At 43.7% G+C, this 21,550-nt stretch overlaps 2 protein-coding genes across 5 annotated transcripts; one reads left to right on the top strand and one right to left on the bottom strand.

Moving 5' to 3' along the window:
* The first annotated feature begins 371 nt into the window (after positions 1-371).
* On the top strand, positions 372-9,696 carry LOC139551010 (AP-2 complex subunit mu-A-like). Its single transcript, XM_071362341.1, has 12 exons — positions 372-509; positions 1,499-1,620; positions 6,290-6,555; positions 6,661-6,743; positions 6,874-6,879; positions 7,007-7,142; positions 7,284-7,428; positions 8,380-8,505; positions 8,666-8,801; positions 9,039-9,136; positions 9,229-9,340; positions 9,443-9,696. Exons 2-12 carry the CDS (start codon positions 1,547-1,549, stop codon positions 9,575-9,577), a joined length of 1,317 nt encoding a protein of 438 aa, XP_071218442.1. The 5' UTR covers positions 372-509; positions 1,499-1,546; the 3' UTR covers positions 9,578-9,696.
* Positions 9,697-11,648: 1,952 nt separating this feature from the next.
* LOC139551009 (choline-phosphate cytidylyltransferase A-like) lies at positions 11,649-21,303 on the bottom strand. Of its 4 annotated transcripts, XM_071362339.1 has the most exons (10): positions 20,916-21,303; positions 17,530-17,673; positions 15,849-15,969; positions 15,604-15,703; positions 14,644-14,760; positions 14,300-14,451; positions 12,885-12,963; positions 12,648-12,790; positions 12,230-12,418; positions 11,649-12,001 (listed from the first exon to the last, which is right to left on the bottom strand). In XM_071362339.1, exons 3-10 carry the CDS (start codon positions 15,960-15,962, stop codon positions 11,798-11,800), a joined length of 1,098 nt encoding a protein of 365 aa, XP_071218440.1. In that variant the 5' UTR covers positions 15,963-15,969; positions 17,530-17,673; positions 20,916-21,303; the 3' UTR covers positions 11,649-11,797. The 4 variants fall into 4 exon arrangements, with proteins under 4 accessions (XP_071218440.1, XP_071218439.1, XP_071218438.1 ...); XM_071362338.1 differs by lacking the exon at positions 17,530-17,673 and having other exon boundaries at positions 20,916-21,280; XM_071362337.1 differs by lacking the exons at positions 17,530-17,673; positions 20,916-21,303 and adding an exon at positions 16,633-16,987.
* Positions 21,304-21,550: the final 247 nt, after the last annotated feature.

Here is a 21,550-nt window from a genome sequence, read left to right as displayed (position 1 = left end):
TTTGAGCGAAATACGTTTTTTGTGCATATGGAACATTTTTGGGATCTTTTATTTCAGTTTATTTAATATGGGATGCCAAGTTACACATCAAAATATTTAGCGTCATATTACGGTCATTCCTCCCCTTCACACCAGGGCTGCCAATAATATGGTTGCTGTAGAGAGACATAAATGGGGGGAAATTGGACCTGTGAAAAAACGACAATAGGTACCCACTTTCATGAGACGTATTAATTGAGTGGTTGCGACCACAGCCATAACGAAAGTTAATTTAAATCGTGTTTTAATGCGTTTTTTCCTCCCTGCTCCATGTATTCAATGTGCAACATTTTGAAATATGGCTTTAAGTGCGGATTTACTTCCGGGCTATTATCAGATCCATCTCTATGTTCTTAGACGGTGGTCAGCTGATTTAGATGAGTGGGAGCAGCATAATTACCTGGCGTGTGTGACCAAGAAATATCTCTGAGAAAAAAGGGGCGTGAACCTAGGTGTGACAGAAGACTCCGGTAAGATTATAATTCTATTGAAGACAAATCTCAGCATATTTAACAGTAAAAACGGTATAGCTAGTTTACGTTACCGTTTATAAAAGCTAGGCAATAGTTAGCCAATTGTTAGGCTGGCTAGGTTATGTCTATTTTGCTAGTTAACTAACTACCTTGCTAACTAGTTTTCCTAGTTCTGCAGCTCAATAGTTGGTTAACTCCCCATCGTATTTTTCCCAAGCCACCAAAGTTAAATCTGAACGCGTAACTAACGTTAGGTAAGGAGAATATCAACAATGTATGAACTTGTCGAGATGGTTAGCTATCTTTTCCGGTCAGGCAAGCAGACATCTTGGGGCAATAAAATAGCAATTAAACCGCTTAGTGACTTCATGCACACCATGTCAGCGAACACTAACAACATTCCCCTTTCGTGGATGGGAAATTAATTTGCTAATCCAGCTATGTGTGTGTCCAGTTAATAAGTAAATCCATTTTGTGCTGGAATTGGGAAACTGTCCTACTTTCTGTTCTACGGTAGTACTATAACAGTAACAGGAAGTCACACACCGCTAGAATTCCAGGCATGTCTTTCATTTCATAGTATTCATACGCCTCAACATATTATAAACTATAACATATGAATTGGCCCACACTTGGCATAATCAGGAAATTGTCTATTCCTTTTCCCAATACCAGCAACCCTCCATATGAACCTGAATCCACTCCCATAGTCATAGCTAGCTACTACTGGATTTTTGTAACATTGACTACCTTTTAATATTTACCATTATACATCTAACCTACCCAGCATGAATCCTACTTTAGGATGTGTGTGTGTACATCACCATTGTGACGGACTTATTCACCACTGTGGGGGGGAGTAATAGGATACTCTGCTGAAAACATCCTTGATATCTGGGTAATTCAGAATCATCTTCATTCGTCAAATACATTTGCATGTACCGGGATTTTGACCTGGTGAAATGTAATATCACCCTCTCAATCAGACGGAGTTCGTTTTCATCATGGCCAGTTTGGACTAAGGAACAGCCACGATGATCGGAGGACTGTTCATTTACAACCACAAAGGGGAGGTCCTTATCTCCCGAGTCTACCGCGATGATATAGGGTAAGTGAAGTGGTAATTGGTTTGGGGCGTTATGGAGATTCTATTACAATGCAGTCATAAGGGAAGAGGGAGATGGCAAGTGGTGTCCACCTGGTTGGCCTGAAGTAAGTTGGGAAGATGAATCTGTTAGGGGTTCAATGTAACTACACTGCTCAAAAAAATAAAGGGAACACTTAAACAACACAATGTAACTCCAAGTCAATCACACTTCTATGAAATCAAACTGTCCACTTAGGAAGCAACACTGATTGACAATAAATTTCACATGCTGTTGTGCAAATGAAATAGACAAAAGGTGGAAATTATAGGCAATTAGCAAGACACCCCCAAAAAAGGAGTGATTCTGCAGGTGGTGACCACAGACCACTTCTCAGTTCCTATGCTTCCTGGCTGATGTTTTGGTCACTTTTGAATGCTGGCGGTGCTCTCACTCTAGTGGTAGCATGAGACGGAGTCTACAACCCACACAAGTGGCTCAGGTAGTGCAGTTCATCCAGGATGGCACATCAATGCGAGCTGTGGCAAAAAGGTTTGCTGTGTCTGTCAGCGTAGTGTCCAGAGCATGGAGGCGCTACCAGGAGACAGGCCAGTACATCAGGAGACGTGGAGGAGGCCGTAGGAGGGCAACAACCCAGCAGCAGGACCGCTACCTCCGCCTTTGTGCAAGGAGGTGCACTGCCAGAGCCCTGCAAAATGACCTCCAGCAGGCCACAAATGTGCATGTGTCTGCTCAAACGGTCAGAAACAGACTCCATGAGGGTGGTATGAGGGCCCGACGTCCACAGGTGGGGGTTGTGCTTACAGCCCAGCACCGTGCAGGACGTTTGGCATTTGCCAGAGAACACCAAGATTGGCAAATTCGCCACTGGTGCCCTGTGCTCTTCACAGATGAAAGCAGGTTCACACTGAGCACATGTGACAGACGTGACAGAGTCTGGAGACGCCGTGGAGAATGTTCTGCTGCCTGCAACATCCTCCAGCATGACCGGTTTGGCGGTGGGTCAGTCATGGTGTGGGGTGGCATTTCTTTGTGGGGCCGCACAGCCCTCCATGTGCTCGCCAGAGGTAGCCTGACTGCCATTAGGTACCGAGATGAGATCCTCAGACCCCTTGTGAGACCATATGCTGACATATGCACATTTGTGGCCGGCTGGAGGTCATTTTGCAGGGCTCTGGCAGTGCACCTCCTTGCACAAAGGCGGAGGTAGCGGTCCTGCTGCTGGGTTGTTGCCCTCCTACGGCCTCCTCCACGTCTCCTGATGTACTGGCCTGTCTCCTGGTAGCGCCTCCATGCTCTGGACACTACGCTGACAGACACAGCAAACCTTTTTGCCACAGCTCGCATTGATGTGCCATCCTGGATGAACTGCACTACCTGAGCCACTTGTGTGGGTTGTAGACTCCGTCTCATGCTACCACTAGAGTGAGAGCACCGCCAGCATTCAAAAGTGACCAAAACATCAGCCAGGAAGCATAGGAAGTGAGAAGTGGTCTGTGGTCACCACCTGCAGAATCACTCCTTTTTTGGGGGTGTCTTGCTAATTGCCTATAATTTCCACCTTTTGTCTATTCCATTTGCACAACAGCATGTGAAATTTATTGTCAATCAGTGTTGCTTCCTAAATGGACAGTTTGATTTCACAGAAGTGTGATTGACTTGGAGTTACATTGTGTTGTTTAAGTGTTCCCTTTATTTTTTTGAGCAGTGTACTTAGGCATTGAACTTACGCCTTAGGTCATGTGCTCATTGGGTCATTAGCACAGTGCACCCACCAAACAAAATAACTAACTGAGCTAATAGCTAGGTCATCTTGGGGATAATGACTGTTGTATCAGGTCTTAGACAATGCATGATTTCTGCAGTAGCCAATGCGTGAACCCTTTTTTAAAATCAAATGTATTTATATAGCCCTTCTTACATCAGCTGATATCTCAAAGTGCTGTACAGAAACCCAGCCTAAAACCCCAAACAGCAAGCAATGCAGGTGTAGAAGCACGGTGGCTAGAAAAAACTCCCTAGAAAGGCCAAAACCTAGGAAGAAACCTAGAGAGGAACCAGGCTATGAGGGGTGGCCAGTCCTCTTCTGGCTGTGCCGGGTGGAGATTATAACAGAACATGGCCAAGATGTTCAAATGTTCATAAATGACCAGCATGGTCAAATAATAATAATCACAGTAGTTGTCGAGGGTGCATGAACTCTTTTGACTCATCACATACGCTGCTGTTACTGTTTATCTATACTGTTGCCTAGTCACTTAATCCCTACCTAGATACAGTATGTACATATATCTCAATTGCCTCGTACCCATGCACATCGACTTGGTACTGGTACCCCGTGTATTTAGACAAGTTATCGTTAGTCGTTGTGCATTTATTCTTCGTGTCATTATTTTTCAATCATTTCCCTTTTTCCCTCCTTTGTTGGGAAGGGCCCGTAAGTAAGCATTTCGCTGTCAGTTTAGGAAGCATATTTGAACATTTGATTAGATTTTCTCACCCAGCTATCTAACCTCACCACTACATCTAGGGTTGATGATCTTGCTTGGCACTGCAAAATAATGCCAAGATTTTCCAGATACAAGATTTGTTGACGCATTCAAGTTGCCTTAGATTAGACTCCACACACTCTTCAATTCAACCACTATTGGTGGAAAAAGTAAATAATTTAACTGATTTAGACTGCATTTGGCTGTTTACTACAGTGGTATGGCCTTTTAAACACCATGTTACTCAATCTGTGTACATGCACAAATGTATTTGTGTACATTCTTGTCTCTCTCCTCCTTTATATCATCCCTCTACATATTTATCCTTCTGCCATTTTCCTCCATATGTCCATCTTGACCACTGTAGAAATAGGTAAGCATGCACCAGCCTATCAAGCATGTCCCCTGACCCATGGTAACCAATCAGTGACTCCCAATGCATGTCCTCTGACCGACAGCAACTACCTGATGACCCTTTCATCATGTCACCTGACATATCAGTGACCAAAGAACACAAACTCAATTACTGCAACCAACCAATGCCTCTGAGGTGCATCTACTGTCCTCCCCTTACCCACTAGTATCTCTTCCCTCCTTACTGGACATTGCTTTCTAAAAAACAGATAAACAGACCCTGTTAAATGATCATGTAAGGCCCCTTCTGTCCCTACCTCCATCTCTCTTTGTCTACTCTCATGGGGAGAGGCTGGCTAGTGCTGAGTCTGGCTCTGCAGAGTCCCTCATCTGAAATTGGTTCCAGAGATTTGTATTTCTGGGAACTGGTTCCCAGAATCTGTCCTGGTTTCAAATGAATAAAGGTATGATAAACTACTAGGCAGTAGCGTTATGGTCAATGTCAGTTTCACTGTCAAGCTCACAGAAGTTGTAGACCCTGCACCTGGGAATGTATTCCTGAATCTTGAACATCACTGATTGGGACTCATGTCTTGTCTGGACATGCTTTCTCATCTGTAGTAAACCCTTCAGTTATTTATACATCCACACCAGATCTCTAAAGCACTCTAACCTTCCCACTAATCTTCCCACTAATCTTCACCCTCTAAGTAAAATATTGCTCTATCAGTGCCGGAATGGTCAAGTCAGTTTGGGAGATTCAGTCATCTCGCAGTTCTCAGACAAGTTAATATGTGCTGTCAGCAAAGCATACTATTAGGATGTTCGGAGGGTTACTAGTTTTGGGGGTGGCAATAGTCTTTTATATTCTACCAGGAACTTGAATGTCAAGTAGAAGGTCTGGAAAAAAGAATATGGTAGGTAGTGTAGTTGACAAATGTTTGACAGTTGACTATCTCTCTGAAAGTCCCAGGGAGACAGTAGTCATTTATACACACTACTGATGTGTGTGTACTATTAACCAAGAGCGTATTATGAGTTTGCTTTTGTTCTGATCAACTGCGGATGGAGGTACATACTCTTCCACATTTACTCATAACATGAAAGCACTCCTTCTCTTCCTTGCTCTGTGTTGCCAAATAATTTTCAGGGTAAGTTGCTAGAGGCAGGTTGATTTGTTGCTAAAAGTTGCTAAATGATGATGTGATAACGTAAAACTGCGTCATTACGTAGAATACACAATAACATTACTCAAATTGACTGGCCATCTCGGCAAAAAATATGATTTGACATTTGTTCAGGCACAGACTCCAACTATTTTCTGTACTTCTGGCTGTACAATTTTGATTGAGACATGTTGATTGATGTTGTAAGTTCTGTTCAAGATCAAACATTCGTGACCAACTATATTCATTGGGTTTGGCTCGTCGAACCCGTAATACTGCTGTAGTCAGCCAACAATGACTTGCAATTTGCTGAAATTGCTGCTGGCCTGCTGCTGCCTGGGCACGAGCTGAGCGCCTGCTGCTGACGTCACTCACAATGCACTTTTGCAGCCAGGCACGTGTGTTGTGACTGAGTGTGTGACAGAGAAAATCGTTTTTGTGTCATTTAGAGGGAAAATGTGTGCATTTTAGCATTTGAGCCACTTTTCAAAAGTTGCAAAAAGTTCGATTTTTTTAAAATATTTTTTAAAGTAGCTAAATTTGTTGCTTGGTGCTGTTTGGGGGGGGAGGGGGGGAGTTTCCAGGGTAGTCTGAAAAGTTGCTCAATCTAGCAACAAAATTGCTAAGTTGGCATCACTGCTTGCTCTACCTTCTTTTCTCAGGCGCAACGCGGTGGACGCGTTCCGTGTGAATGTGATCCATGCCCGGCAGCAGGTGCGCTCTCCAGTGACCAACATTGCACGTACCAGCTTCTTCCATGTCAAGCGTTCCAACATCTGGCTGGCAGTGGTTACCAAGCAGAACGTCAACGCCGCCATGGTGTTTGAGTTCCTCTACAAGATGTGTGATGTCATGGCTTCCTACTTTGGCAAGATCAGCGAGGAGAACATCAAGAACAACTTTGTGCTGATCTACGAGCTGCTCGACGGTAACTGTGGCTGACCAAATTTCTCACTCTTATGCCATTTATCTATTTTTCCTGTTTGTTTCCTCTCTTACCCTGTTCATCATTTGGTTTCTTTGTTTTGTGCAGAGATCCTGGATTTCGGGTATCCCCAGAACTCTGAGACGGGCGCACTGAAGACCTTCATCACTCAGCAGGGCATCAAGGGCCAGGTGAGGATGACAAGTATCTCCGTGTCACTGCCGTAACGCTCTGCGATGAGCTCTTTAGCAGAACTGTGGGCAATCTGTTTTTTGACTCTTCTTTTTCTCTCTCTGGGATTGTGGACACGGCCGGATGCAGCATCAGGTAATGATGAGCCTCATTTGGTATGGGCTGTTCATTTCAGTTCTATTTTGGACATTAGGCCTGGTTGCAACCGTACACTGTTTTTTTCCACTTGATATCCTGTTGATCTTTCTCTCTCCTTTTCCAGACAAAGGAAGAGCAGTCTCAGATCACTAGTCAGGTAACCGGGCAGATTGGCTGGCGTCGCGAAGGCATCAAGTATCGACGCAATGAGATCTTCTTGGATGTGCTGGAGAGTGTCAACCTGCTCATGTCGCCTCAAGGTGAATGATGGTCATAACGCTTGAACGTAAACGGCCTAAACAGTTGTCCTGTTGAATATGCTAAGAGGAAAAGTATCTTGGGGAGTTGTAGGAGTAATGTTGTTTCCTAGTGATTGACCCTTTCAATTTTACCCCATCCAGGTCAGGTCCTGAGCGCCCACGTGTCCGGCCGTGTGGTAATGAAGAGCTACCTGAGCGGAATGCCAGAGTGCAAATTTGGCATGAACGACAAAATTGTAATTGATAAGGCGGGTAAAGGCGGGGTCACTAATGAGGCGGGAAAGAGGTGAGTAAGAGTGGCTGTTTGGACAGAGCCAGGGTTGGGGGTAGATTCCATTTAGTTTCAGGAAGTATACTGAAATTGCACATTTCATGAGGAGAATTTGAATTTTGCTTTAGTTTCTGAGTGGAAAAGCAATTCACTCCAACCCTGGACAGAGCTTGACATTAAAGGGGTGGGGCTAAATATAAGACTTTTGCTGCAGAATTGGATACAAAAATGTATGTCTTGTATTGATTTTCAACTTAGACATTTCAGACTGATGGGCAATTGTGTTGATTCTGACTTAACCTTCTGTGTACAGTAGAGTTTTTTTTTTTTTTTTTCAGACAGTTTACTGCCCTAACTGTCAGTCCCTGGACTAAGACTTCAATTTAAGGCTTACAATTTGTTTTCCTTTCGATGTCTCCTTTCTCTCTTTCTGTGCTGTACCTCAGTGATTTAGGGGGAGGAGGGAGGTACTGTATTGATGTCTGGCCTTACCTCCATATGTCCCGCTGTCTTGGCTATCGTGCCATTTATTGTGACTGCTTTATTAAGCATTTGAGGAGGCTCCAATATTTAATGGAATTACTGTATTCATTTGTGCTTAGGCAGTCAACCAGTGTGACTGCTAATTGATACAAATCTGACTTGCCTCCTCAAATCTTTAGTGGACTGCCCAATTGGTTGTTTATTTCTTAGTCATTACCGAGTGTTGTTAGTTTACCCGCTTGACCCTTAACCCTGACCCAGTCTTTGACAGTGATGGAAATGGTTAGCATCCACAGGGTTGCTGTGTTGTGGTAGCCACGGTGTCCCTTTTTTGTGTATGTATTGTGTTTCTGTGGTGTTGTATTAGGATGTGGGGCATGTAGAACAGTGCGTTTAAATGACTGGTTTGTGTGTTTGTGTCAATATGACCGGGTGTGTATACGCGGATAGACGTTCAACTCTCTTCTCCCTCTGACCCTGTAGTACCAGTGGTAAGCAGTCCATAGCCATCGACGACTGTACGTTCAACCAGTGTGTGCGTCTCAGTAAGTTTGACTCGGAGCGCAGCATCAGCTTCATCCCCCCTGATGGAGAGTATGAGCTCATGAGGTAAGTGCTAAACTTCAAACCTATATTGACCCTGTGCATGGGCTGACATGTTTGTATTTGTAAGTCCTGTCGCTTTGTCTGTGTGCATTGTGTCTAATGAGTTTGAGCCATCGGGGGGATGGCGTGTGTCTGTTTGACGTGGTTTTATCCCTGCGTCTAGATACCGAACCACTAAAGACATCATCCTACCTTTCCGAGTCATTCCGCTGGTCCGGGAGGTGGGCCGCACCAAGCTGGAGGTCAAAGTGGTCATCAAGTCCAACTTCAAACCCTCGCTACTGGCCCAGAAAATTGAGGTAGTTATTCAGCCTCTTCATTTTTTTTTTTTAGATTGTGGTGTTCTGTCAGTTTGTTTGTGAAACTGGTCTTTCATGCAATCTTGGGGTAAATTGTACTCTTTTTGAAGTTAGTATGTTTTGTATCATAACCCTTTGTTTATGCTCGGTCTGTTAATTGCAGTTGTTCTTACAAGTTCACGTTTAGTCTGCTGCATGAGACTTTATCATGTTATGACTTGTTTACCGTTGCTCCAGGTGCGCATTCCCACGCCGCTCAACACCAGCGGTGTCCAGGTGATCTGCATGAAGGGTAAGGCCAAGTACAAGGCCAGCGAGAACGCCATCGTATGGAAGTGAGTTATGTCAACCAGCTCCATCACGGTATCCCCTTTTTTAAATTTTGAATGGCCCTTTCCGATGTTGAATGTTTGTTTCCTGCGTGTAGGATTAAGCGCATGGCTGGGATGAAGGAGTCTCAGATCAGTGCTGAAATCGAGCTGCTGCCCACCAACGATAAGAAGAAGTGGGCACGTCCTCCCATCTCCATGAACTTTGAGGTATGGCTGTAGTCACACGCAATGATAATTGAGCATTTCAGCTTACCGTATTAATATGCAGTTGCATACAACTCCTAACCTGGATATCTTTGTCCCCCGCAGGTTCCGTTTGCCCCCTCTGGGCTGAAGGTGCGTTACTTGAAGGTGTTTGAGTCCAAGCTGAACTACAGTGACCATGATGTTATCAAATGGGTGCGCTACATTGGCCGAAGTGGCATCTACGAGACTCGCTGCTAATGTTAGAGAGCGAGCCTGAGGAGAGGTATACCAAGCAATCTCTCTCTTCCCGCCATCTCAATCTCTCCCCTTATCCTTTACTCAATGTTGGGGATGAATAAAAATGTTTTTATAACGCACAGATATGTGAAATGTTGTCGCATCATTTTTTACGTAAACAAACTGGTCCTGTAGAAAAGACAGTTTGTGGTCATACGCACATCCTGAACTCAGGTGCCGGGCTCAAATAATACTTTGAATGAACAGAAAAGCCTGCACACTGTCTATGCTCCCAATTCACTTCTTTAGTGACAACGTATTGCTCAGAAACAGATCTTCGCCAGGTCCGACAGTGCTCACATCCCAAAATATACACAATGTGAAAATCTCTGCAGTTTCTATTATAGGGTCAAGGTCTTTGAAGTGACCCGTTGTTTTTCTAAATTGCTTTCTGGGTCCATCTTCTTTTAGCTAACTAGTTCCTTTCTCTCCTTTGAACTGCTCTGTCTGATCGCATGTGAGCTTATTGAGAATTCACTGTTTCAGTGAATGGGACTCATCATGACCACAAGTGGCTTAGCTCTGACCTGCCCTTGTGGTGAGGTTGCCCCTGAAGGTCACATTGCCTTGTTTGTAAACCCTGGTGACCGTCCAGTAAAATCCGATCATGTAACGAGCGCCACCTCTCGTCTTTGTTTTCACTTGACCACTTGAGATTTGTAAGTGTACACTCACTTTCTCTGTTGAGTTGCAATCTACATGAACACGTGCTAGTGAAGGATTTGTTGTATTGCCTCAACCAAAGGTTATGTCAGGGATCAGATTGCTATATCATGTGGTTACCGGAGTTGATAAACACCTATCTAGGCGTTGTGAAATCAAGCATGTCGACCTACTGGAACGCAGCCATGAGGGGATCTGATTAAGCACCGGGTGCCCCCTTCAAAGTGACGTATGTCAAGCACTTGGAGTAATGACTTATGAGAAACCTATAACAATTGAGTACTCTTAAGTGCTGCATCTGTCTTTTCCATAATGTATGCAAACATTCCCTTGAAGTTTCTGCCGCCTGTTGACAACCTGGTGGCGGCGATTACTGTTCGATTTGAGAACAGGATTTAAATCGACAAAGTCCACAAGGTTATGGTTGAAGTTTTTTTATTTTTTTTATTCCATTGACATGTTCCCTGGTATCTCATGCCTGCACATTCAGGAGCTAAACAAACTCAACCCAAACAGTAAAATGTTTAAAACAATGTACATTTTGTATCTGACAGAAGGTTAGTACTGGCTTCTTACATATCAGACAACTCTTGCTACCAAAAGATAGATTATATATATAGACATGCCCTAATGAGAAGCAGTATTTTAATGGATTTATTCAAATCCCAAATAATCAGTCCAGTAAAATGTCAAATGATGGATCATATCATCCCTTACACTGTATAGACAATCCAACATAGTTATGATATGCTTAAAACCACCTGCTTTGCTGCCACAGACTAGCAAGGGTTGGGTTAACAGCCAAAATCAAGTGATCCCAACTACAGGAGGGAGATATGTAAAAGGGATAAAATTGTATTACGTATGTAATCATTTTTAAAAATTAGGTCTCGTTATTGCACACAATTGTTTGGCTTCAGCTAAAACCTCCTGAAAACAGGTTCTTGAGCCCTACTGAACAAAATCAGTTCTCTAGTTAAATGCTGGGCACTATGCTTTGAAAACCTCTGTCCAAAGACTGACCTCGACTCAGACCATCGAAACCAACTATTAGTATTATAATGTGCAAAAAGGTCAAGCTGAGTCCATGGATGGAGGACATTGAGTTGCTTACACAAGCTAGCAGTTTACACACTCACAGAAGCAAACACTCCGAGGGGGAATCCTCAAGGGACTGATGGTTACTATATATCATACTCTCAGATCATCTGTAGAGGAATGCAACAGTGTACCAAACACCCCTCAACTTATAGAAGACAAAACTGAATTTCCCACTAAGGTTATAACATCCTGAGTTGGAAGCATGCATCTAAATGTTCCTAATCGGTGAGAAATGCAACATCAGCTGTCAAACTAATTGTGCATTAACCCCCCTCTGACTGATGTGGTACAGTACATATGAAATTGAAAAAAAGACGTGAGGGACAACGCTATACTGATGATTGGTTGGAGGGGCTTGAACGCTGATACTGTCGATGGACCGAAGAGCAGGATTAACAAACGCGAGAAATGTGAGCCCTAACCTTCGTCAGACTCGTCATCATCCTCACTGACGGTGTATCCCCGTGCAGCACTGTGGTGGGGTGAGGCCACGACCTTGTTTAAGAAGGGCATGCGGAAGACGGGGGAGGGAGAGCGCTCACGGGTGGGACTGCTGCTGGGACTCTGTCTTGGGCTGATGGCCTGCAGCATCCGGCCCCTGCCCTCCTTCAACATGTGCTTCTACAGAGAAAGGTGGCATGTCAGTCAACATTACAAGTTCATTGGTTGTTCTTAGGCTATAGAACAAATAAATCCATGTTAGGCCGTGCACACTGATCTATAGCACGATACAAATCTTCCATGGAAAACCACACATCACTATATTATTGCCCAGAGCAGGAAATTAGGATTGCCACAAAATACACCAGTCTACTTTACACCACACAGAGAGAGAACAGAAGTTCTCACCAGTGCTCCCTCGGGGCCGAACATCTGCAGAAAGTTGCCGATGAACTCCCGGGACTTCTCCTCCCACTTCTGGATGAGGTCGATGCTCTTGTTCTCCACCTTCTGCACAAACTCTTTACTCTTCTCCTCCACGTCACGCACCTTCCTCTTCACCTTGTCCACACGCTCCTGCAGGTGGTACTTCTTCTCCTGAAAGACAGGGGCACAGTGTCAAATCCAGACCGTGGCGAGCAAGGCTGCACTAGACTAGTAAAAATGTCTTAGCAGCTTTCATTCAACTACTTAAATTAATTCTGCTTCTACTGTCCTCTGACAAATAGACCGATGGCTACCTCAACTTTTGAGTCATAACTAGCAATAGTTATCACATGATCATCACAACTAATAAAAATGATAGCAACATGAAGTGTTAACGCACATTTATGAAGCTGACGTTGAGCTCTTTTGCAGTGTAGCCGCGTTGCAGGTTGCGTCTCACGTACACGTCGTAGTCGCGGACGATGCGTGTGATGATGTCCGAGGTGGAGATGCCCTCCGTCCGCTGGGTGGGCGCAAACATGCCTGTAGGCACAAGGGGTCAAAGGGGTCATCGTGACAGACACATGGTACCAGGACGTTCATGTTTGTCATTCCTACTGGTTGTCATGGTACCCACCCGCCTCCTTGATGTGCTTGTAAACGTCATCCTGGCCTGCTGATGTATATGGGATGTCGTCATGGGCAACAAAGTCGATCTGGTGGGTTATCGGGGTGAATGAGAGATGGATGACGTCACACACAAATATACACAGACAAAATATAAACCACAGTTAAAGTGTTGGTTTCATGAGCTAAAATAAAAAGATCTCCGAAATTTTCCATACGCACAAAAAGGCTTCTCAAATTTTGTGCACAAATGTTTACATCTCTGTTAGTGAGCCTTTGCCAAGATAATCCATCCACCTGACTGGTGAGGCATATGAAGAAGCTGATTAAACATGATCATTACACAGGTGCACCTTGTGCTGGGGACAAAAGGCCCTAGAATGTGCGGTTTTGTCACAATGCCACAGACGTCTCAACTTGAGGGAGCGTGCATCTGGCATGCTGACCGCAGGAATGTCCACCAGAGCTAGCTGTGGCCAGAGTTGAATGTTAGTTTCTCTACCATAGCCCACCTCCAATGTTGTTTTAGAGAATTTGGCAGTACGTCCAACCGGCCTCAACTGCAGACCAGACATCCAGCTTCTTCACCTGCAGGATAGTCTGAGACGAGCCACCCGGATAGCTGATGAAACTGTGGGTTTGCACAACCAAAGAATTTCTGTACAAACGGTCATAAACCGTCTCAGAGAAGCTCATCTGCGTGCTCGTTGTCCTCACCAGGGTCTTGACCTGACTGCAGTTTGGTGTCGAAACCGACTTCAGTGGGCAAATGCTCACCTTCAATGGCCACTGGCACGTTGGAGAAGTGTGCTCTTCACGGATGAATCCCGGTTTCAATTGTACCTGGCAGACAGTGTGTATGGTGTCGTGTGGGCGAGTTGTTTGTCCATCGTGGTGGTGGGGTTATGGTACTTGCAGGTATAAGCTGCGGACAACGAACACAATTGCATTTTAATCGATGGCAATTTGAATGCACAGAGATACCGTGACGAGATCCTGAGGGCCATTGTCGTGCCAGTCATCTGCCGCCATCACCTCATTTTTCAGCATGATAATGCATGGCCCCATGTCCTAAGGAGCTGTACACAATTCCTGGAAGCTGAAAATGTCCCAGTTCTTCCTCGGCCTGCATACTCACCAGACATGTAACCCATTGAGCATGTTTGGGAGGCAAATGGTGGTCACACCAGATACTGACTGGTGTTCTGATCCACGCCCCTACCTTTTATGTATCTGTGACAAACAGATACATAATCTGTATTTCCAGTCATGTGAAATCCATAGATTAGGGCCTAAAATCATTGAAATTGTTGCATAATATATTTTTGGTCAGTGTACATACTCTCAGACCAATCAGCATGTCATTGCTTTCCATTCTCCCCCCCCATCCCTCTAACTTTCTTTCCCTCTCTCGTGCTCACTCACTCGGTGCTTGGCGAGGAATTCGGGCGTAAGCGTCCAGGGCGCGTTCCTGACGACCTCGTCCACGTAGCGGCAGTGGCTGACTGCATCGTAGCGCTCGTCCTCGTTCATCACTGTGAACCCCTTGAACTTGTGCGTCAGGTCGTCACTACACACTGAGACGGGATGAAGAGAAGCACAGAGGTTCAGGGAAATCGAATACACAATTAGTCCTAGTACTTAATTAAGCACCATCTATGTAAAGTTAATTATCGGTTAAAAAAAATTCTGCTGAAGAACCAAATGGACAGACAGTGACATGTTAAGAGGAAAGGTTGACACGCACACAGCCAGAGTGAGACACTCACCGCCCACGATGAGGTATGTGTTGGGGAAGAGGCCCTTGGCCTGCATGAGGGCCCGGGCGTGGCCTGAGTGGAACACATCAAATATGCCATCTGCATAGACCCGCACTGGCCTATGAACTGTGGGAGAAAGGAGGGATGTTCTGGTGATGACAGCCAATCACAAGTCACTTCATTAGCGCAACATTCTATACCCCTCAAACTCAACTTGAGTCTGGACCTCGAAGCCAGTTCCACTACATTTTTTTCATTGTTCCCCTCTAATCAGGGACTGATTTAGACCTGGGAGACCAGGTGTGTGCAATTAATTATCAAGCAGAACAGACGGAGGAAAAAGTACCTTAATAGGAAATTACTCAAGTAGAGGTGAAAGTCACCCAGTGTAATCCTACTTGAGTAAAAGACAAAGTATTTGATTTTAAATATACTTGTATCAAAATTAAATGTAATTGCTCAAATATACTTAAGTATCAAAAGTAAAAGTAAGTAGTAAAAGTAAAAGCAAAACCTGATGGCACCATTTTTTTATTTAAATGTATTTACGGATAGCCAGGAGCACGCTCCAAGACTCAAGACATAATTTACAAACGAAGCATGTGTTTTGTGAGTCCGCCAGATCAGAGGCAGTAGGGATGACCAGGGATGTTCTCTTGATAAGTCTGTTAATTTGAATATTGTCAGGGAAAATGTATGGAGTAAAATGTACATCATTTTCTTTAGGAATGTAGTGAAGTAAAAGTAGTCAAAAATATGAATAGTAAAGTACAGATTCCCCAAAAAACTACTTAAAAGTACTACTTGAATACTTTACACCACTGAGAACAGAAAACCAGCAGGCTCCCGACCTCGTGGGGTAATAGTTGAATACCCCTGTTCTATACATTTTCAGAACGGTACATTTGGGGTGAGTGAATAAGAGGTTGTTTTTGAGTGAGTATAAGACTGAGTGTGCGCGCGACTCACATGGAGTTCCCCTCTTGGCCTCCTCCATGCTGACTCGCAGGTATGGAGTGTCCTCAGCCGACTCCAGCTCATCAGCAAAGGAGGCGGGATCTTTTAAACCCTAGTGTAGGAACACACGTTATTACAATGAGGTTTTCCTTCATACGAATCATACGACTCACTTGCCTCTCTTACCCAACACATAGCAACTCCCCATAAACAAAGTCTGCACACACACAGACCCACAAAGCCTCTTCCTCACTCACCACGGTGGATCTTGGGACTTTCCCTGGTCGCTCTACCTCCTCAGCTTCTCCCTTGGATCCATCTCTCCTCCTCTTCCTGGACAGGATTGACCGGCTTGAGCTGTGGGCTTCCATCCAAAGGCTGAAAGGGCAAAAGTCACGTGTTCACACACCAACCACCATCTTGCTTAGAGAGCAAACGTAATCACATGCCGTTTTGATACGCTCAAACAGAATGTGTTGTCTACATGCAAGAACAACATTAACCAGTACAAGGATGTGCAAATAAGTCATCTTGACTCTACTGAAGGTCACATAGGCTTATTTCTTACAAATTATGAGATAGAATTGTCTCTCTGCAGCGAGTCTACATCGAATTACTTCGGTGAATTCCATTCAATTATTGGCCACAGGGCGGCATCCATCCACGAGCAGGACCCGGAGGCAGGCGGGTCAGGTGGTGGGTTTCTGCGTCTGCCGCGTCGAATGGTACCGTTACCTAATAACCTGCGCATGTTCTCGGTGAACACATTCACTTAGATTTAAAATCACCCACACTTTCAAATCGACACTTGCCTCTGTTCAGGTTTAATGCTCGGATTTATGTTGAAATTATTAATGCCTTTTTTTAAGGAAATAACTTTGCCCCGCCTCATTCCGGAAATTCCTTCGCAATAACATTGAGGGCTAAAAAAAAGTTTGACCGTCGGCTTTAATATCCTTTAGTCAAAAAGTACTACTGGATTAGGTAGCTGGTGTGAATGTATTAGGCTATAGTTTCACAATCAACAGTGTGGTTGCATACCTTTGTGGCTCAACCTTTCTTGGATAACTGGCACAGTTTAACGGTGTTTTAGAGATTGACATTTGCATGTCATGTCTGAAATTAGTAGCTATTTGATCAAGGGCGATACTCCATGGTACCGGAATTACGCTTTCACTCCGATGTTTTACTTTGAGATGTATGCCAAACAAAAAACATTGATTTCAAAGTTTAACAAATCATAAAACTGTGTTAACAAGGACTACTTCGAACGATTTAGACAGAATAACTGCAGATGCAAAATTTGGTAAAGCAATTAAAGGTAAAATATCCCGCGAAAAAAATCTGGAACCACATTTTCCAAATATCTGCTCCAAATGATGATTCAAAGTTGTCTGCAGAAAGAATGGGGTGTCAGCTATGACATGACAAATATTTCGTAAATTGAAATTGATTTACATCTGGTAACGGAATTCCATAATTTGTCCCTAATATGTACTATACAGAAATGCATTATTATGGATATGACTATCACTATCCTACATAGCTACACAAAAGGTAAAAATATGCAATATCCTTATTTTGCACATTATTCTAGACACTGGCTATCATTGTAATGAGCTCCGCCTCCAAACAAGATCACATTTGGTTGGTACCGACCAGACCAAATCTGAAACAATCATAGATGTCTATGTTTCACAAGTTTGGACATCACAGCATAGCTCAGTATACAGTAGGGCACAGAATACGGCTCAGTAGAATAGGAGTACAGTAAATATGTTCAGCATAGTAGATACTGTATGTTCAGTACACTGTATGTTTAGTACAGTGTATGTTCAGTACAGTATACTGTACTCTACTTTTTTTATTGTACTGTCCAAACTTGTGAAACAGACATCTATGATCGGTTCAGATTTGGCCCGGTCAGGGCGGACTGACCAAATTTCAGCTACTTTTCAACTTCCATGGAGGTCCGGTGTAGATCGGTGCTCAGTGGGTGAGGTTGCTTGTTACAGTAAATGGAAAGAGGGTAGGTGTCATGGTAGATGTCAGTAAGAGCCGGGAGAGGTGACATTAACTGAACTGGAGAGAGAGAGAGAGCGCCAGAGAGAGAGAGGAAGAAGGGGAGGGAGGGGTTGTCCACACTGTTCAGTTTTGCTTTGACCACCAGACGAGAGGAAGAAAAAAAAACAGTTATGAGCTGAACATAACAGTACGCCAGTGGAAGGGAGGACAGTAGAAGGTGAACTATGGGAAATCATAGTAGTCACAACCACAGTTTGTGACTGATTTCCCATAGTAGACAATTAAATTGCAGTAATTCTGTTACTAATTAATAAACAAACTTGACATCAGTAAAAACACAAACTAATTGGTAGGTCTACCTTTACTTGTTACTTTATGAACTTTCATTATCCTTCCTCATGAGGGAGAGAAATTATAAAATATCTTAAAGATACAGTATGTGGGTTTTTTGGTAACAAAATTAGCACAAGACAAAGTTTCTTAAAAACGTACAGAAAGCAAATAATTTCTCAAACAAAATGTGATGATATTAGTGGGCAGGGTCTTTACTTCAACATGATTGTGTTTTGATGCCAGACTTTTTCTGGTAGATGTTTTCTAAGACCCCTTTTCAATCTGTTATACCAGAAATCAAAGCCTTTGCTTATTGAGAAATGTATATAATATGCCTTAATTAATGAAAAGAGACTCATCTTTCATTTGACACCCAATTTGACATGCTCTTATGAAGTTCACATGTTGGTGCTCATGGATCCTTTTAGATTGAAATCCCCACATGCAGTTTGCAAAAGTCATAGGCTATTTGTAATGTTAGCGGGTGCCAAGCTGCAATGGCTTAAACACAATGTTCCCATAACTCTTTAACCGTGTGTGTATTCCACGGATTCAGTTACTTTGGACTACTTGTATTATTCTATTCCAGTCTACAGACCATTATCTTCTAGCAAAGTGTGTGTGTCACTCTCTGTGCGTGTAACTGCCAAAATAAAGAAAACGCTTGAGTAAATGAGGGATACAAAGTATATTGAAAGCAGGTGCTTCCACACAGGTGTGGTCCCAGAGTTAATTAAGCGATTAACATCCCATCATGCTTAGGATCATGTATAAAAAATGCCCAGTTGCCCATTGTTTTTGCTACCATGGCTAGAAAAGAGATCTCAGTGACTTTAAGGGGAGGAGGGGGGTGTTAACGTGTGTGTCAGTCACCAGATCTCAATTGAACACTCATGGGAGATTCTGGAGCAGTGCCTGAGGCAGCGTGTCGCACCACCATCAACAAAACACCAAATTGTGTAATTTCTCATGGTAGAATGGTGTTGCATCCCTCCAATGGAGTTACAGGCACTTGTAGACTCTATATTAGTGGTCACCAACCTTTTCTGAGTCAAAATACATGCCGAGATCTACCGCTCTGATTTTTTATTAACACGACTTAAAAAATGTAAGCCTATGCAACATTAACCTATTGAAAACAGTTCTGTAGCAATGAAGGTTTGTGCAGTAAGCTATAGGCCCAATACATTATCACCGCATACTGGCTTTGCTTGAATTGACCTGCCAATGCATTGTTGTTCGGCACATTTAAAAATATATATATTTCAAATTTTGGAGGTAGGCTATATGATCACACCGGTAATAGATCCATTGTTGTATTACTTGTGAGGCACAGCTGAGTGAGCATACATTTAAATAATTTCCTTTTTATTTTACTGAGCTGATGGTGCCTGCATCTGATGGTCAGTCTCAGCGGAGAGAGAGAGCCACAGACTGAGGGTCTGCCTCTCAACATCCCGCCACTCTCCCTTTCCTCCACTGACACTGACCAAAAAGGGACACCGTCTTCCAGGTGATGGCGAAACTCGAGTCGCACCACATTATTTCTGTCTCATGCACAAATTCATGTTGTTACTCCTATGAACAGAGAAAGTGAAATATTCCTCAATATAAGAGACCCAAGATGCTAATAATAACAACTCAAGCCTATCAATACACTTTCCTCCTCATTCATTACTGCTGCACTGCTTGTTGTAGCACTGAGTGGAAATAGGAAGAACTCACATTATGGGTTATAAAGGTGTTGAATACAAAGTGTTGACAGTGCTGAGTAAGAACTTTGAAATCTCCCAGTATCCATTTTGCCGTAGCTTTCTTTTATGCCTGCTACGTTACTGCAGACTCGGTCATCTGAGCAATCTGATTGGCCAGCGATAGCATAGTGCACTTGATTTCCTCTCCAGGCCCACCGGGAAGGCAGAGTTTGTACCTTCAGACACATGAAATGGCAACAGCTTGCCTACCCGGCGCGCAGGGCAGCGGAATTGGCTGCACCTACCACCAACAGCCCGAGACTAATAAAAAAAATAGAAAACGCAAGGCTTCATCGTTGAGTTTTTTACAGAAATGTTTGGCGATCGACTAGAAATGCCTTGGAGATCGACAAGTCGATCGTGATTTACTGGTTGGTGACCACTGCTCTATACCACGGCACATTGATGCCGTTCTGGTGGCTAAACACCCTATTAAGGAACTGTTAGTGTTCCCTTTTTTGGCAGTTACCTTCATCTGTCTCACACACTTTGCTAGAATATGGTCTCTGGTCTGTAGACTGGAAAATATTGCTTGTTAAGTCACTAACCACTAGCTACTAACTGATCCCATGGAAGGCTCACCGATCTACACCAATTGATTGTCAGTGATACAAGAGAGAAAGGTGGCTAGGAGTTCACACGAAGCTTTAGTTTAGCTGATAGTGACCTCATAGGGCAGCTGTACAGTCTTAACAAACAGTCGTTCATCTCTTAGGTTGCCATGAGTCACCATGCAGACAGATTCCTTCTCTGACTCAGATTTGACAAGCCAACAAAGTATGCAGGTAAGTAACCAGCTGTACCTGACAGGTACAACCCTCTGGAAACTAAATCAGTGGGCGGATTCGATTATGCTGAGGCGCGAGACACTGCTCTATTGCCCTAACGTGAACGGGCAAAAGAGGGAGTGCGGGCCCAACAGTCATGGTGCTTTCAAAACAACTGGGAAATCGGGAGAAAAAAATGAGGACGAATCATGACGTCTGTGATCTTCAGGACGGAAAATCTGTCCTAAAAAGTAGGCCCGAGTTCCCGACTAGGAATTACGCGTTGGATTACAGTTTAAACGAATTTTCCCAGTCGGAGTTCGTTTTTTCCCCCCGAGTTCCCAGTTGTCTTGAACGCACTGAAATCGGAGATTTCCAAGTTCCCAGTTATTTTGAACGCGGCATCATACTCAGATAACTAAAAAGACATAATTCACGTACTTACCGCTCTGTGCTTGGAATTTGCAGTGTAGAAGTAGGTAACGTTACTGCTGAAAGCTATCTAGCTCATAGACAGTGTGCTAGGGAAATCTTTTATAGCTAACTAACGTTACTGTCAAGTTGGTTTGCTCTCTGTTGCTTGCTATCTGTTGGTTAATAATGCTAAATTCACTAACTAGCTAGCTAGAACAGTGCACCCAACACTCAGGTAATGTTAGTCCAATGTCTCGAACTGTGCCACCAGCTCGATGGGAAGAGGACGCGCATTGGTTAGGGAGTAGACTAACATATGGATTATCAACAGAGTATTTCTAGCTAACTAATGCAGTCATCGGAATGACAGTTTACTCCACAGGAACTACAACAACCGGGACACGTCTCCAGGAAATTACGTAAAAATTAAAGGGTGCCTGACATTTCCGGTAAAATCACCTCAGTCAGAGAGGAAGATACGAAGCGAGATGTTACTCTCGCCAAAACCTGGCAAAAAATAAGCCCAATGCCTACATGGGCTTTTTTTGGACATAAACTTGTCGCCTGCCTTCCCGCCCAAGTATAGGTAGCTGCGTCCCAGACTTGTCTCAGATTAGTGGGTGTGTCAAAAACTCCTTTCCATGCACACATACCAAAGGTTTTTAC

The sequence above is a fragment of the Salvelinus alpinus genome, chromosome 23 (assembly GCF_045679555.1).
Source record: "Salvelinus alpinus chromosome 23, SLU_Salpinus.1, whole genome shotgun sequence".
NCBI classification, from domain to species: domain Eukaryota; kingdom Metazoa; phylum Chordata; class Actinopteri; order Salmoniformes; family Salmonidae; genus Salvelinus; species Salvelinus alpinus.
Note: the sequence above shows the minus strand (reverse complement) of the source record. Positions and strands in the feature narration are given on the sequence as shown.